The sequence below is a fragment of the Ursus maritimus genome, unplaced genomic scaffold (genome assembly GCF_017311325.1).
Source record: "Ursus maritimus isolate PB19 unplaced genomic scaffold, ASM1731132v1 scaffold_24, whole genome shotgun sequence".
NCBI classification, from domain to species: Eukaryota; Metazoa; Chordata; class Mammalia; order Carnivora; family Ursidae; genus Ursus; species Ursus maritimus.
In genome coordinates, this window is record NW_024424897.1 from 21,434,146 (window position 1) to 21,447,570 (window position 13,425).

The 13,425-nt window shown below is 44.9% G+C and overlaps 1 protein-coding gene across 2 annotated transcripts; it reads right to left on the bottom strand.

Moving 5' to 3' along the window:
- Positions 1-975: 975 nt before the first annotated feature.
- Positions 976-13,196, bottom strand: MSL1 (MSL complex subunit 1). 2 transcript variants are annotated; one of them, XM_008689400.2, is made up of 9 exons: positions 12,175-13,196; positions 9,497-9,720; positions 8,074-8,456; positions 6,115-6,162; positions 5,595-5,659; positions 4,688-4,755; positions 4,136-4,260; positions 3,895-3,967; positions 976-3,495 (listed from the first exon to the last, which is right to left on the bottom strand). In XM_008689400.2, exons 1-9 carry the CDS (start codon positions 12,940-12,942, stop codon positions 3,405-3,407), a joined length of 1,845 nt encoding a protein of 614 aa, XP_008687622.2. In that variant the 5' UTR covers positions 12,943-13,196; the 3' UTR covers positions 976-3,404. The 2 variants fall into 2 exon arrangements, with proteins under 2 accessions (XP_008687622.2, XP_008687615.2); XM_008689393.2 differs by lacking the exon at positions 6,115-6,162.
- Between the last annotated feature and the right edge of the window lie 229 nt (positions 13,197-13,425).

A 13,425-nucleotide genomic window follows, 5' to 3' on the forward strand; every position in this document is an offset into this window, starting at 1 on the left:
GATGTTTACCAAATTTACAGACAGTATGAAACTAGAAGGCATTCTGAATGTTTTCATGGATAGATTCAGGATCCAGAAAGATCTCAAGTGGTTAAACAAGCGCCTAATGTGACAACTTGTAAATCCAGCTCCAAAACCCAGCTGCCTGAATTCAAAATGGAGGATGTATGATTTAGTAAGTGTTACAAAGAAAGATCTGGAGGATCTTTTCTATCACAAGGTAAATTGATGCAAATGAAGCTGCCCAGTTTAGTGTCTAAATAAGGAAAGTGATAATCTGCCACTTTACCTTTCAGTTGTTTGGTCTGGGTTCAATTTTTAAATGAACATGAGCAACTTGTTCACTCAGAGGGAACTGAAAAACTCAAAATCCTTGCTTTTGAGGAATAAGTGTAAGCTCTCTGAATGTTTACCATGAAGAGAAGATTTGAGATAGCCACAGCAATCTAACTATTCGAGAGACAATGAGAAACAGGAAGAATTGATCTTTTTTTCATCATCCTGGAAGGCAAACCAAGAACCAATGGTTGGAGTTACAAGAAGTTAGATTTTATCAGTGAGGAAGGATTTTCTAACATTTAGGAAAAAATGCATAGAGAAAAACGAAGCGTTGAAGCAAAAGCTGGACTTCATTTGTCTGGAATGTCGTCAAGGGGAAATCACGTATTAGGGGTCAGACTAGATGACCTCTAAGGTCTTTTCAACTATAAGGTTTTATTCATTTAGACACCAGGCACCAAGTAGCCTATCCTAGGGTTTTGTTTTTAAATTTGCCACTTACCGTATGTGTAAGGGAGAACACAGAACAAAGAGGGATGAAAAACATACGTTGTGCTCATACACAAATAAAAGAGAAAATGGTGTATTTCTCTATTTTATGAAAATGGATTTCTTTTTCTGATCTTTTAATATCTACAAGCAGAACTGTTTAATGCTTCCCAATAAATCTAATAAATTGAAGCAGAAGTTCAAAAATTAACAGCCACAATAGTTTATTTACAATTGAACTCTTTATAAGATATTTACAAGACAACCAATTTTACACATCAGAAATGGTATCAAAAGTATGAATTACAACACAGACAACAATATGAAATGGGCATAAAACAAAGCTGAAGTGGACAGACAAGCAATTTCTCTTTTTAATTTATTAACACTAGCTTAAACTTTGTTAAAGAAAGAAACGAACTATGTTTTAGGAGAATTGCAGGGCCTTTGTTGAAGACTGAATTTCACAGTGTTGTATCCCATGTAGGGAAAAAATAAGACTAATTTTCCCCCCACATTCTAACACACTGTAATTTCGCTCTTGAAATTTTGCTAATCTACTCTCCAACCTCCTCAACAAACCTCAACACATCCAAATCAAAGGAGAACTGATCTAGAAGAGGAGACAATAAAATGAGCGGTCCTAGGTAGAGGGAGAACCAAGGAAACAGAATCCACTTAAGTCTGGCCAGATAGCACCTCATGGATTCCTCTTAGTCTAGCTTAAGTTCAGAATCTGGGGAGTCCCCTGGGTAGGGCACAAACACAAAGGTTAAATTTGCTAACCCATATCCAAATTAGGAATCCAACAAATGCTGAAAATCAAGAAGAAACAGAGGAATCAAGGAACAATGTAAGAGACACTGATTGGTCTTTTTTCTTCTTGGGAACATTGTAAAGGAACATAACACAGGTCAGAGTAGGAAAGCCAAACAGCTTGCCATATTAAAATGATGGAGAACAAAGAAAATCTGGCCCAGTTTTTCTAGAAATCTCCTTCCTCCCCTTAAGGTGTGAGATGAGAGCCCCTAGTGGAATAAGTCCTATTTCTCTCTACACACTTGCTGCAATGAAGTTCACAGCAGGTTCCCTTGTGGAGAGCCCACTCTCCTAAGCAGATGGAGTTACAAATGAAAACCCATAGCCACACACACACACACAAAAGGAGAAATAAAAGCAGCAAGATCATCCAAGAATACTACATGTGCTGCCGGAATAATTCCTTTAAAAGTCAAACCCAGGGAGCACAGATCAACATGTCACAAAAATCTTTAGCAGTGGGAGGCCCCTGAGGAACTTTTCTTTTCTTCCCACAATGGTATCCCCATTCTCTCATGCTCCATTGATGGGCTGGCCACACACCCTACATACCTTGGCTTCTCCTCTAAAAGTGCTAATAATCTGGGGACATATTCTCTTCAAGGATAAAAGCCCCTACCTTCTAGGAGATTAGACCCCTACTTGTTTTCACACAATAGTCATGAAGACTAAAGAAAGGCAATTCCTATATATTTAAGACCAGAAGTCTCGGCTCTATTTTCCTTCCAGATAGTTACAGGGATCTTACACTGAGACCAAAGTGGCCTGGAGTGCTGTCCTGAAATTTTTTAACAAAATGGGGGGAAAGGAGGACCAAGATGATACACATACAAATCTATTTTTACAAAGTGAATGGAGAAGCTCATTAGGTACATCTGTTTCAAGATGTAGACATTTGCCAGCCAAAGGAAGCACATATTTCCACAAACACCCCCCCCACCCTCCCTAAATCTCTATCCCACCACCAAGAGCTCAGCTAAAAGAATAAAGCCCAACTAAGGAATACTTGAGAAGTGATGTGACACAAGGACATCTATACAGGTTCTGGCACGCCATCCTCAAATGTCAACGGCTTTTGTTTAGAGTCAAAACTTGCCCAAAACTAACCATCCCCATTCTCTTTTCTAAGGATTTTATTTCTTGAGGAGTGGGAGAAGAAATTCAGTTATCCATTAACTAAGAAAATAATCACAGCCCAAATCCCTTCCCACACGGCTGCATCACAGAATAGTTTTAAGAGAACAACTGTCTTTTCAGACATTTATCTGCCAACTTTTCACTCTCTTTTCTATCCTGTGAAGATGACTTGCTTCATCACTTCACTTTTTATTCCTCATCTGGTCTTTAAGCTCATGGTGAGGTTTTTTGTTTGTTTGTTTTGTCTTAGGGTAAACACCACTATACTCAAACTCTAAGGAAGGGTAGACCAGGGTGAGAAGAGTGCCATGCAGGGGTTGCTTCATCTTCCACAAGTCTAACGAAGACAGCCCTTTTACCCCTTTAACGTAGGCAAATGTATAGAAGCAGACCCCTGAGGCTTCTGAATCTGCCATCCTATATAGATTTAGCTTGAGAGCTCATTTCCCCAAAAAGGGAAAAGAAATCCCAATCACCCTCCATAATTCACAATTAGCCCAATGAAAGAGTTTTTGTGAAATCAGAGTGATGAAAACAAAACAAGATCAAGGGAGTATGGAAGGGCATTATCAGCGAATGATAACATACATGAGGACATAGGTCACATATACAGGTCTCTGCCATTCTCTGGGAATGGCATGCTACAACTATCTGAAGACAGAAGGTTCTTGCCAGCCCAGCTATTTCCTACACGTCCGGTGAGGTGTTTGCTTCTTCTGGATCTCCAACCTGCATCGGCTACGCTCATCCAACCAGGGCAGCTCAAAATTCCTGGCAAAAAAGGGTAAGGAAATCAACTTGGAAGACTAGAAGGGATTCAGTGTGGACTAAAGTTAACTCTAAAAAAGATACTACGCCCCTCACCACTCCTAACCCTGACTCTCAAGTTCCAAATTTAGAATGTCTTTCCTGTCTCAAAGCCAGAGAAACAGTATGCTATTAAAGTGACTAAATAATTATTTCTAACTCAAAAAGCAATCCTTCTAATTATTTAATCACTGTAAGAGCTAGCTGGTCAGATAGCCTCACTTTTGTCAAAGAGCCATGGCTATCCCTAAGCCACCTATTCCACCTTATATCTAGGCTTTCATGAGGTCTAAAAAGGAGGTAAAGTACAGGCTACCTGAGAAGGGAGCCAGGAAAAAAAAAACAAACCACCTTTATACTTACTGCGGAGTTAATTTGGGTAATGGTCGTCCAAATGCTACAACAGGCAAGAAGGGGGTAATCATCAAACTTTCAACTATGGAAGAAAGCCAAATGGGACCTTGTTAGTGACATAGAGGGGAAATGTCTAGCAACTACACCTGCTCCAAAATGCTGTTCATTCATTCAGAGCAAGTTGTACCCTGGAACCTTGCATCGTTTTCCTTCTTTGAAAAACCTGCTCTCTTAGATAGACAAAACTTACCGTCATCTGGCTCAGGGAAAAATGAGGTAACCTCAGGCTCAGATTCCTGAATTCCTTTCTTTTTATACATTCTGAGCTGCAGTCGTTGTAAAATTCTTTGTTCCCTGATCCTCTGAATATCCCATCTGAGAAAAACAAACCAGACAAAACAAAACAAACAAACAAACCCAATATTACTGAATACCTGCTCCATTAAAGCAATTAGCACAATCCAGACACTAGGGAGACCTCTGCTGACACTTCTTAATGAGGTGGGAGGGTGGGGGTGGTAAAGTGAACTGTCTGCCTGGTCAGGAAAGAGCTGTTTAGGTCTAGCAGTCCAAATCACGTGTTGATGTTCCACAGAGAGTGGAACCGAGGAAGGGCATACACAAAGAAAAAGAAGCCAAACATCTTTACTTATAACAACTACCACTTCTAACTAAGATACTCAACCAACTAGGATGGCAGTAATTTAAGAGTGTTAAGGGCTCCAGGACTTTTCACAGCATGGATGAGAGAGGTTAGGGTCCTAGGGCTCAGCTGTTCCAGGATGAATCTCTCTCGCCTCACCTTTTCCTTCTCTTCTCATCCAGCTCCAGTTTTGCATGCCGCTTCGAAAACACACTGTCATCCAGGTTCTGTGTAAAGAACAGCAGCTGATGAGCTGTTTATCACCACGTGACACATGTATATACGAACTCATTTCCAGCTTCCAGGAATGTAAAATCTTTCCCCTGCAGGTCCCACCTGAGTCTGTGAGTTCTATGGATGTCATGGGAACCTCCTGGTAACAGAATCAACAAAACACGTACTCTTCTCCCCACACCCACCCTTGTAGGCTGTCCAGACTTCAAAATTATTTCCTTAACTCTCCAAGGTGAAAATCATGTCAAACTGAAACCCTTGTGGGGCGCCTGGGTGGCTCAGTCGTTAAGCGTCTGCCTTCGGCTCAGGGCGTGATCCCAGAGTGCTGGGATTGAGCCCCACATCAGGCTCCTCTGGTGGGAGCCTGCTTCTTCCTCTCCCACTCCCCCTGCTTGTGTTCCCTCTCTCTCTGTCAAATAAATAACTAAAATCTTAAAAAAAAGAAAACAAAAAACTGAAACAACCCTTGAGACCGCCATAAACCCTCCTTACCTCCATGCTTTGCAAGAGTCTGAGTTTTAAGAGTCAAATGAATTTGGAATATATAATTTTGTTGCTGAGTGGCACGATCTAACTTTTCTACTTAGCATGAAATTTCATTTTGGATTGAACACTCCCTAGCTATTTATTTTTGAATAAATCATTTAGCCACTCTGAAACTCCGTTTTCTCTTCTATATAAACAAAAGAGTTGGGCTAGATAATCGCTCAAGTTGCCTTCTGGCTTTAGAGTTACTTAACCCATCCATCCTGTTACTGTGACACATTCAAGTTAAACCTCCATTTCTACTCTGTCCCTCACTCCCTTCTGCTGACAGGTCTTGGGTACCTACCTCCAAAAGGTCTGAAGGATTTGGGTCCCTTAGAGGCTCTACTGAGTGGTCCCTCCAAGAAGGAACTGAAAAAAAAAAAAGAAAGAAAAAGAAAGGGAGGAGGGGTGGAACCACCCTTAAATCCAAAGTCACACAACCCTCCTACTATTCACTAGGACAAGAGGTCTCTCCCCAGATAGGACAAAGTTACCAAGTGATAGGAATCCATTCTATGGCCTCACCCGAAGCCATATTCAGTGTCCTCGCTATGGTATAAAAGAACCTAAAATGCCATTGCAGTCTGCCAAACACAGGATCACAAAAAACCCTAAGCCAATACCTGACAATTCATATAATGGATGCTATTGCAGTTCCTGAAAAACAACTGAAATTTGTAGTCATTTTGAAGTCTATAGTGTAATCATACACCAAGGAATCTCACTCTCCCACAACCAACTGACGGGGAACGCAGCTCCCAACCATCCACCATCCCGCCAACCCCCACCCCAGGCCCAGCCAGCACAATTCCTATTCTACTCACCAGCCAAGACTGAAGTTTCTCCTGCAACACTTGATGGCATCAGACACCCTAAATAATGCAGGAAAGAAGAATCATCTCAGTGTAAAAAGAAAAAAAGCCCATACCCAAAATGGAGGAAAGGATCATCACTGAAGTTCTCACTAGGAAGCCATTTTGGTTTTTTTGAGTTGTTCTTTTGAGAATTTCTCTCTGGGGGAGGGGAAGAGGGAACAACAGACAAAAGAAAAGAAAATAAGCCCACCACTTTTTTTTTTACACTGAGACGACTTCTTTTCTTCATTATTTAGGGTGGTTTCCCTGCAACAGTTGATGGCCAAGGATATCAAACCTTAAACTCAGAACATGGCAGGTGAGTAAAAGTTGACCCTATTTTTCAAATAAAAGATCAGTGTTCTCAAAACTTACATATGTAGTCTTCTTAAACAGCTCCCTCCTCCCTCCAAACAAACTACCTTGCTGGTCCAGCCTGAACAACATGCACAAAGACTTTGGCTCCCTTAGAACAAGCCATTGAGCTTCCTCTTGAGATAGGGGCATCAAGAACAAGGATTCACACGTTTATTCATAACTCAGGCTCCTCAAAGGGCTGGGATTCCCCCCAATCAGACTCTTTCTGTACTGCTATGCCCACAATCTCAGAGGTGTTTGGAATTTTCTGTACTAGGGCAGAGAGGGTTTTCAAAACAGCCAGTCAAACAGAACAGCTCTGGACCAAGCCATTTCCCAATCCCGGATGGGAAGTTGCTTCACCGTTTCTCTTAAGTTGTTACACAGCATTGCCATGGCAGCAAGAAGGTTAACCATTAAGGATGAACCTGTTCAACTGACTGAACCAACAAAAAACCTGAACCTGATCAGGATCCTGGTCTAGCTCATGTACTCAAGTGTGAGGCCTAATGAATTTTAGATAGTTAAGAAGAGTAATCTATCTTCCCCACTTAATTTTGTCACCAGAACAGCCAAACAAAGCCTGGAGAATGCTCTTGTCTTATTGGAATGGATTCCCATCCCCATCCCTGCTAGGGCAAGACACAGTGGTAGAAATTTGGGGCTGTGGCTCTATTCAAGAAGACTTCCCCCACCATCACCCTGGAGCGCCCGCAGTGACTCTCACAGACTAACATCACACAGTTGAAGGCACATTGCAGTTACTGGTTGATGTAGGAGATAGGGGACCATTTCTGTGTGGAAGCCATAAAGAAAAAAAAAAGGGAATGAAGACCAAGGTCCCGCACCCCACACCCTCCCCAAGCAGCTCAGATATCCCAAGATAGTCCTTATTGTTTGAAAAATAGTTTGTAGACCATTTTATTTAAATATATGAACAACCAATGGGCTACTGCAATCCAAGTAAACTCTTCACATTTAGAACCTTTGTGAAGTATAGTAAGATAAAGTAAGACTGTTGGTCTTTGGCAGATTCCTCCTGCCCCCCAGACCGGGACATAGAGATACAGATAAATGTTTATATAGTTAAAGAGCGGAGGCCCAGGTGAAATTCCCCACCCCAAGCTGGCTCCCCAACCCAAAAATTACCATTGGCCCCTGAGAACACCCAAAGACCACCCTCCCAGGTTTCACACAATATCAATTGCAGGAACAGTCGTGCATGGCAAAGTATAAGTTCTATGCATTTCACAGCACAGAAAACCCTTCTTTCAGAGGGCATGCAAGTTGCCGGAGATTACACCCCCAAGTCTGGTGCTCTTGTGATGAGCAACTTACTGGCAAACACATCTCCCAGTGTTGTAAGCAGGCAAATACATTGAGCACATTTTGCTGTAATTCCATCTATTTGCAATGCCTGCACAGTGTCTGTCTCTGGCTGTTAACTTACTCATTCTTGACAGAACTCTGCTTTATTGATTGCACTTTTTTAAAAATGCCAGAGGCATTTTCACACTTGTTAGCTTGACCGCCACCACTAGGGTATAAGAGCAAGTGTTCTCTATGCCTTACTTGCTACAGTCTCCTCCTTCTTTGGAGAGGATTCCCGTAATGGTAACGGTGATGGGGGAGGCTGGTGCCAACGACACAAATACATTTCTGTGGTGGAAAGGTACGGCAAATCTTCTATCTCACTTGAGAAGGCTTTCTCCTTGGGATGGGTGCTGGGTCCCTTCTGGGGAGTGGAGAGTCTTGGCGGGGTGTCCACTGAAGACCGGGGCTTTTCTGGAGTTTCTTGGCTCCTCAATTCACGTTTACAAACAGTTTCTGATAAGGAACCACAGGGTTCCTCTTTAATGGGAGAGTGCTTAGGAGTTTTTGTTTTGACTTTTGAAAATTCAGGAGCCAGCTTTTTAACAGGAATCTTTCTTTCTGTACTTCCAAATGGGGATTTCCTATTGGACAGGGAAGAAAACATTATAAAATGTATTGACTCTTGAATAAAATCTGATTTGATTACAGTTGGGGGCAAGAGAACAAATAAGTTCAGGTATCTAAATATCTAAACATCTGGTTCAGTTGGCAGTCACGAGCAGTCACTGCCTCATGCTTACCGGTATATATAACAGGCCCTCAGTTAAGTGTTTGTTGAACAAGTGTTTCCATGCTTAAGAACCTCTAATAGTATCTTATTGCCTACTAAATCTAAAAAGGTTCTTATTTTATTCAAGACCCTTTAGCTAACATTAGGTGCCACTACTCTGTCTGTAGCCTATTTCATTCCTGTCAACCACAGACCAGTCTCTTATTTTTCCCCCCAATTCTATACCATGTTAATTACAATCTCTATTTCTTTTTTCTTGCTATCTGCTGGCTTTCTCCCACCAATCTCCTCCCCCACCACTATTCCTAGCATGCCACCTCCTTTCCTTTTTACCAACCTAAATTCTATACTTTCAAGATCCATCTCCTCCTTGAAGTTTCACTATTCTACCACAGAATAATCTTTAATGTCCCTGAATCTTACAAAACTTAGTTTATATCACTGTTGTCTACTTTCATATTTTATTGGAACTGAATTCCAAGTTTGCAAAATTTATGCCACCTTCGCAGCTAGACTGACCTATCTCTTTGGGTCGAAGGACAGTCAGATCTTACTTCTTTGTCCACTACTACCTAACACAATGAAGGAATTTAACACTTCCCAACTTGAAGTGATCTGCTATAGTTTTAAGAAACTCAGCTGTCACATTTGTTGCCCATTCTCTTTATGATGTACTCTACATTCTGTAATTACTACTGTGACCAAAATGTTCCTAACAGATTTTTATAGCCTGCAAGAATGTTTCAAGATAGTTTCTCAGCATGGAAGACCTCATAATTCAGGATATGACTGTATTAAAACTAATTCATAAACCCCAATCCCCTACTCTCAAGTCACTGGAAACACATGTCCTCAACATGTCCAGACAGTGTAACAAAGTTATCAGCACACCTTTTGTGTCCCTTTCCACTCCGCCCACAAGAGAAAGGCTTGGGAGGCAGAGTCTGGGATGTCTCGGAAAGCTCCGGCTGGCACTCCAGTTTAATTTTCTCGGATAGCTCCGTTTCCTCTCTCTCTTCAGTTTCATAGCCCTGAAACAGCTTGTGCCTTTCTTTCTCGTTATCCTTCTTTACCAGCTGCATCCGCCTTTCCATACGTTCAATCCGAGCAAGGAGCTAAAAGAGAGAGTGCCAAAATGCAGACTTAAAACACAAAAAATTACACCCAGGTACTTAGCCCCATTTAGGCATCAGTATGGTCTTCTGCCTCTTTCCATGGACCATAGCAATTCAACTTATTTTTAATAGATAGGGATTAATCTGAATAGTTTTCCTTAAACGCAATAGAGAAGACAAGGTACTCTGCTTAATTTTAGGGCTAACCTAGTTGAGGAGGGGCATGGGGAATTTGTAGTTCATTCTTTTGAAAGAAGATCCTCTTCTCTGGGAGGGGCCACAACATGCCTTTCAAATGGCATGGTCTCTCTACTGCTAAGCATGTGGCTCCAAGTCAGTTTGGGAGTTTCCAGAATTAACCTTATGTTCTTTCAGGAGGCCCTAAGTTTCTCCAAATCCTATTCTCTCTCCTCTCACTCCAAAATTCTATACACAAGGGCAAAGTCCAAACAGTATATTGAGAAGGAATTAAAAGCTCATAGTCACAGTGCCACGAGGGATTGCAGTATTATTTGAAAAGGGTGTGCAGGGCATTTAAACAATGAACACTCAATTTGGTAGCATTATAATAGTACCAGTACCCATAATCCCACTGATCATGAAATATTCATACTTCTTTGCATTTGAGATAACAGGAAAAAATCTACCATTTATCTAAATATGAATTAAACCAAAGTCTTTTAACTTTAATTAAAGGAGAACTACATAATCAAACAGAAAATGGACATCTATTATCATTGAAAACTTCATATTAGAATGTTCTGAGAAAAGGTGCCCACTATGCTTCTTAAAACACTATAGTAAGACTTTTATTTGGGTACACAGCAATATTAATGTTGTCTTCATTACATCTGCTTCGCTGCAGAGATTTCAGTAGAGGCCAAACAACAACTGGAATAAGAGAAACAAGCTTAAGCAATGCTAAGACTGCAATACACAACAGAAACAGTGAATGCCAAGTTCAGACTGATACTCTATCCTTAACTCACCCCACTTTTCCTGCCTAGGAAAGTCTGCAAAGGGGCCATTACCTCAGGAACTGAGCAGAAACCTCCACCATCAGCAGAGACCCCCCGTCAGCCATACTCTCATTTCATCTTCTGTTTTGATTCACAGCCTTAACATTACTTAACCATGGTTTGTAGGTGACATTTCCTTGATTTCTTCTCCTTCACTGGTCCTTCTCCCCCCCCCATGTAAGGCTATGATGTGTTGTAATTACAGTACCATCACACCCCTAGACTGCAGTACAGTAGCTAAGCCGTGCCACCTCCATGTTGAGTAACTTCCACAAATCAACACCATGAGATATTTTGATGAGACCTGCCCCAGCTCCCATTCCACCTTGCAGAATGCATTCTCCAATAAAACAGCCGATGCCTGATGCGATTCATTTGTATAGCAAACAAAATGAATAGCCCTCTGCTCCCTTGCTCAGCCCTTGGCGCACACAACGCCAGAGAGAGAGAGAGAGACAGACAGACAGAAAGAGAGAGAGACAGAGGGAGAGAGACTGCTGCAGCCTGAACACAACAATTGTAGAAACCATGTTTATTTTTAGGCAGCTCTAAGGTATGCTAGCACAGTAATACCCCCCCCCCCGGAACACACACAGCTTTTCTGATATCTGAAAGAGTATGTTTTAACGCATAAGGTGCTCTTGACTACTGCTGCAGTGAAAGCAAGCCTATATAGTCATGCTCCTCAGAAGTACAAAGAAATAATAAATTACTGCCCTACTATCTTAAGATTCTAAAATAGGGATTTTCTGAGAGAGGACCTACTTAATACATTTAATAAACTTACTTTCCCCTGATGCCTTAAAATCTACCAGCCCTTCAACACCATGCTTATACAAGGGAGCTGGTCAGTGGGTCATGTTTTATAACTCTGATTCTTATTCAAAACTGTCTGAAATCAAAGACGGTGATTCTCTTCCTATCATTTAAAAACACTAAAACAGGATTCCACCGTGAATCACCTCTACCTCTCTGCCAATTAAAAGGCCTACTGCCCTCCTATCTAAAGATGCTACAGCAGTGCAACAGCTGCTCTGTCCCGCTCCTCTAAGAATGCATTTCTAACGCAAAAGCTCTTGCATTTAACCCCTTCTATAAAGTCACCACATATGCATCCCACCTTTGCATTTTCAACCCTTCACAAATCACGTCTTTTCCCACTCTCCACGTCTTTCCCACAAGTCTGGGGCTGTCAGTTTAAATTAACCCTTTGGCACCTGAAACCTCCCCTCCCCCTCCCACTGGGAGGTTGCCCTTTAACCCCTCCCTCCGACCCAACTTGTCTGTGAGCCTGGTTCCCAAGGACCCGACACTTTGCTGGTGGCCAACCTCCTTACCCCTAACCAAGGGATACCTTAACCTCCTACAGCCCCCTTCCCCCGAGCATGCGCACAACTCGCTCGTCGTCCCGAACGCAGATTAACCCCTCCCGTACCGTGTCTCTCTCTGACTTCAGCTCCTCGATCTCCTTTTCCTTGGCCTGCAGCTGCTGCTGCTGCTGCTCGATGAGGTCCAATTGCAGCAGAAGGATCTGTTTGAGGCAGGCGGCCTGACTGGAGGCTCCCGAGCCGCCGCCACCCCCGAGAGGGCTCTTCCTCATACTCTTCCATCTGCCCTCGCTGGCCGCCAGGGTCCCGGCGGTGGCGGTGGGCGCGAGGGGTGGCGGCCCCGGCAGAGGTAGTGGTGGGGGTCCCGCCGGGTCCGAGGCGGTGGCAGCTGGGGGAGCCGCCCCACCCTTGTCCCCAGCCCAGGGCGTAGGCTCTTTGGCCGCCGCCACGAGAGAGCCCGTCTGAATGGGCAGCACCGCCTGATACTTGGGTCGGGGACTGCAGCCGGCTCCCGCGGCCGCTGGCTCCCCCCCAATGCCGGCTTGTTTGGTGGCCGGGGGCGGACAGGGCAAGGGCACCGAGCCGCCCCAGCTCTCTTCCTGCTGCCCGGGGGCCGCCCCGGCCGGGAGTAACAAGCCCCGGCCCTTGCCGCCGCAGCCGGCCGGGGAGGGCGCGGGGCTCCCTCCCTGGGAGGAGGCCAGCGGGGGCCCCGGCTCCTTGAGCTTACGGTGCCGGGGGAGGAAGTGGGCTTCGGCCGCCCCGGGCTCGTCCTCGGGCCCGCCCAGCGCCGCAGCCCTTTCGTAGTCCAGTCGCTGCTCAGGGTTGCCGCCGGCAGGGGCCGCGGCCGCCTTGAACACTGCGGATCTCATGGTCATAGTGGTCCGGAGCAGCGCCGGGGACCGAGACGGAGGAGGGGGTGGGGAAGGGGCGAGGTGCGGGGGGTCGAGGACGGAGGAGGGGGAGGGGAGTTTGGCGGGCTCGCCTCAGCAGCGCGGCAGCAGGCCTCGGCTAGCGCGGCTCCTCCGGGGCCCGGGCGCCATCCCGCCGGCGTGCGGAGAAGTGGAGGCCGCGGCTGAGGCCCGCCGCCGGCCCATGGGGGCCTCGCCGCCGCCTCTGCTGCCGCCGCCGCCGCCTTCGCCTCAGAGGCAGGAGCTCGCACCCAGCCGCCCCCGAGCTCATCCCCGGAGCTCGCTTCGGCCCCCCCTGGCCCGGCCGGGCCCGCCTCGTCTCCCCACCCCACACCCCCCCTTCCCCGCCCCGGCCCCCCGCCCCGGAGCTCGCCTCAGCCGCCCCGAGCCTCCATTTTCCCCCCGCTCCTCCTCAGAAGGGGGTGGGAGGGATGGGTCCGCCCAAAGCCC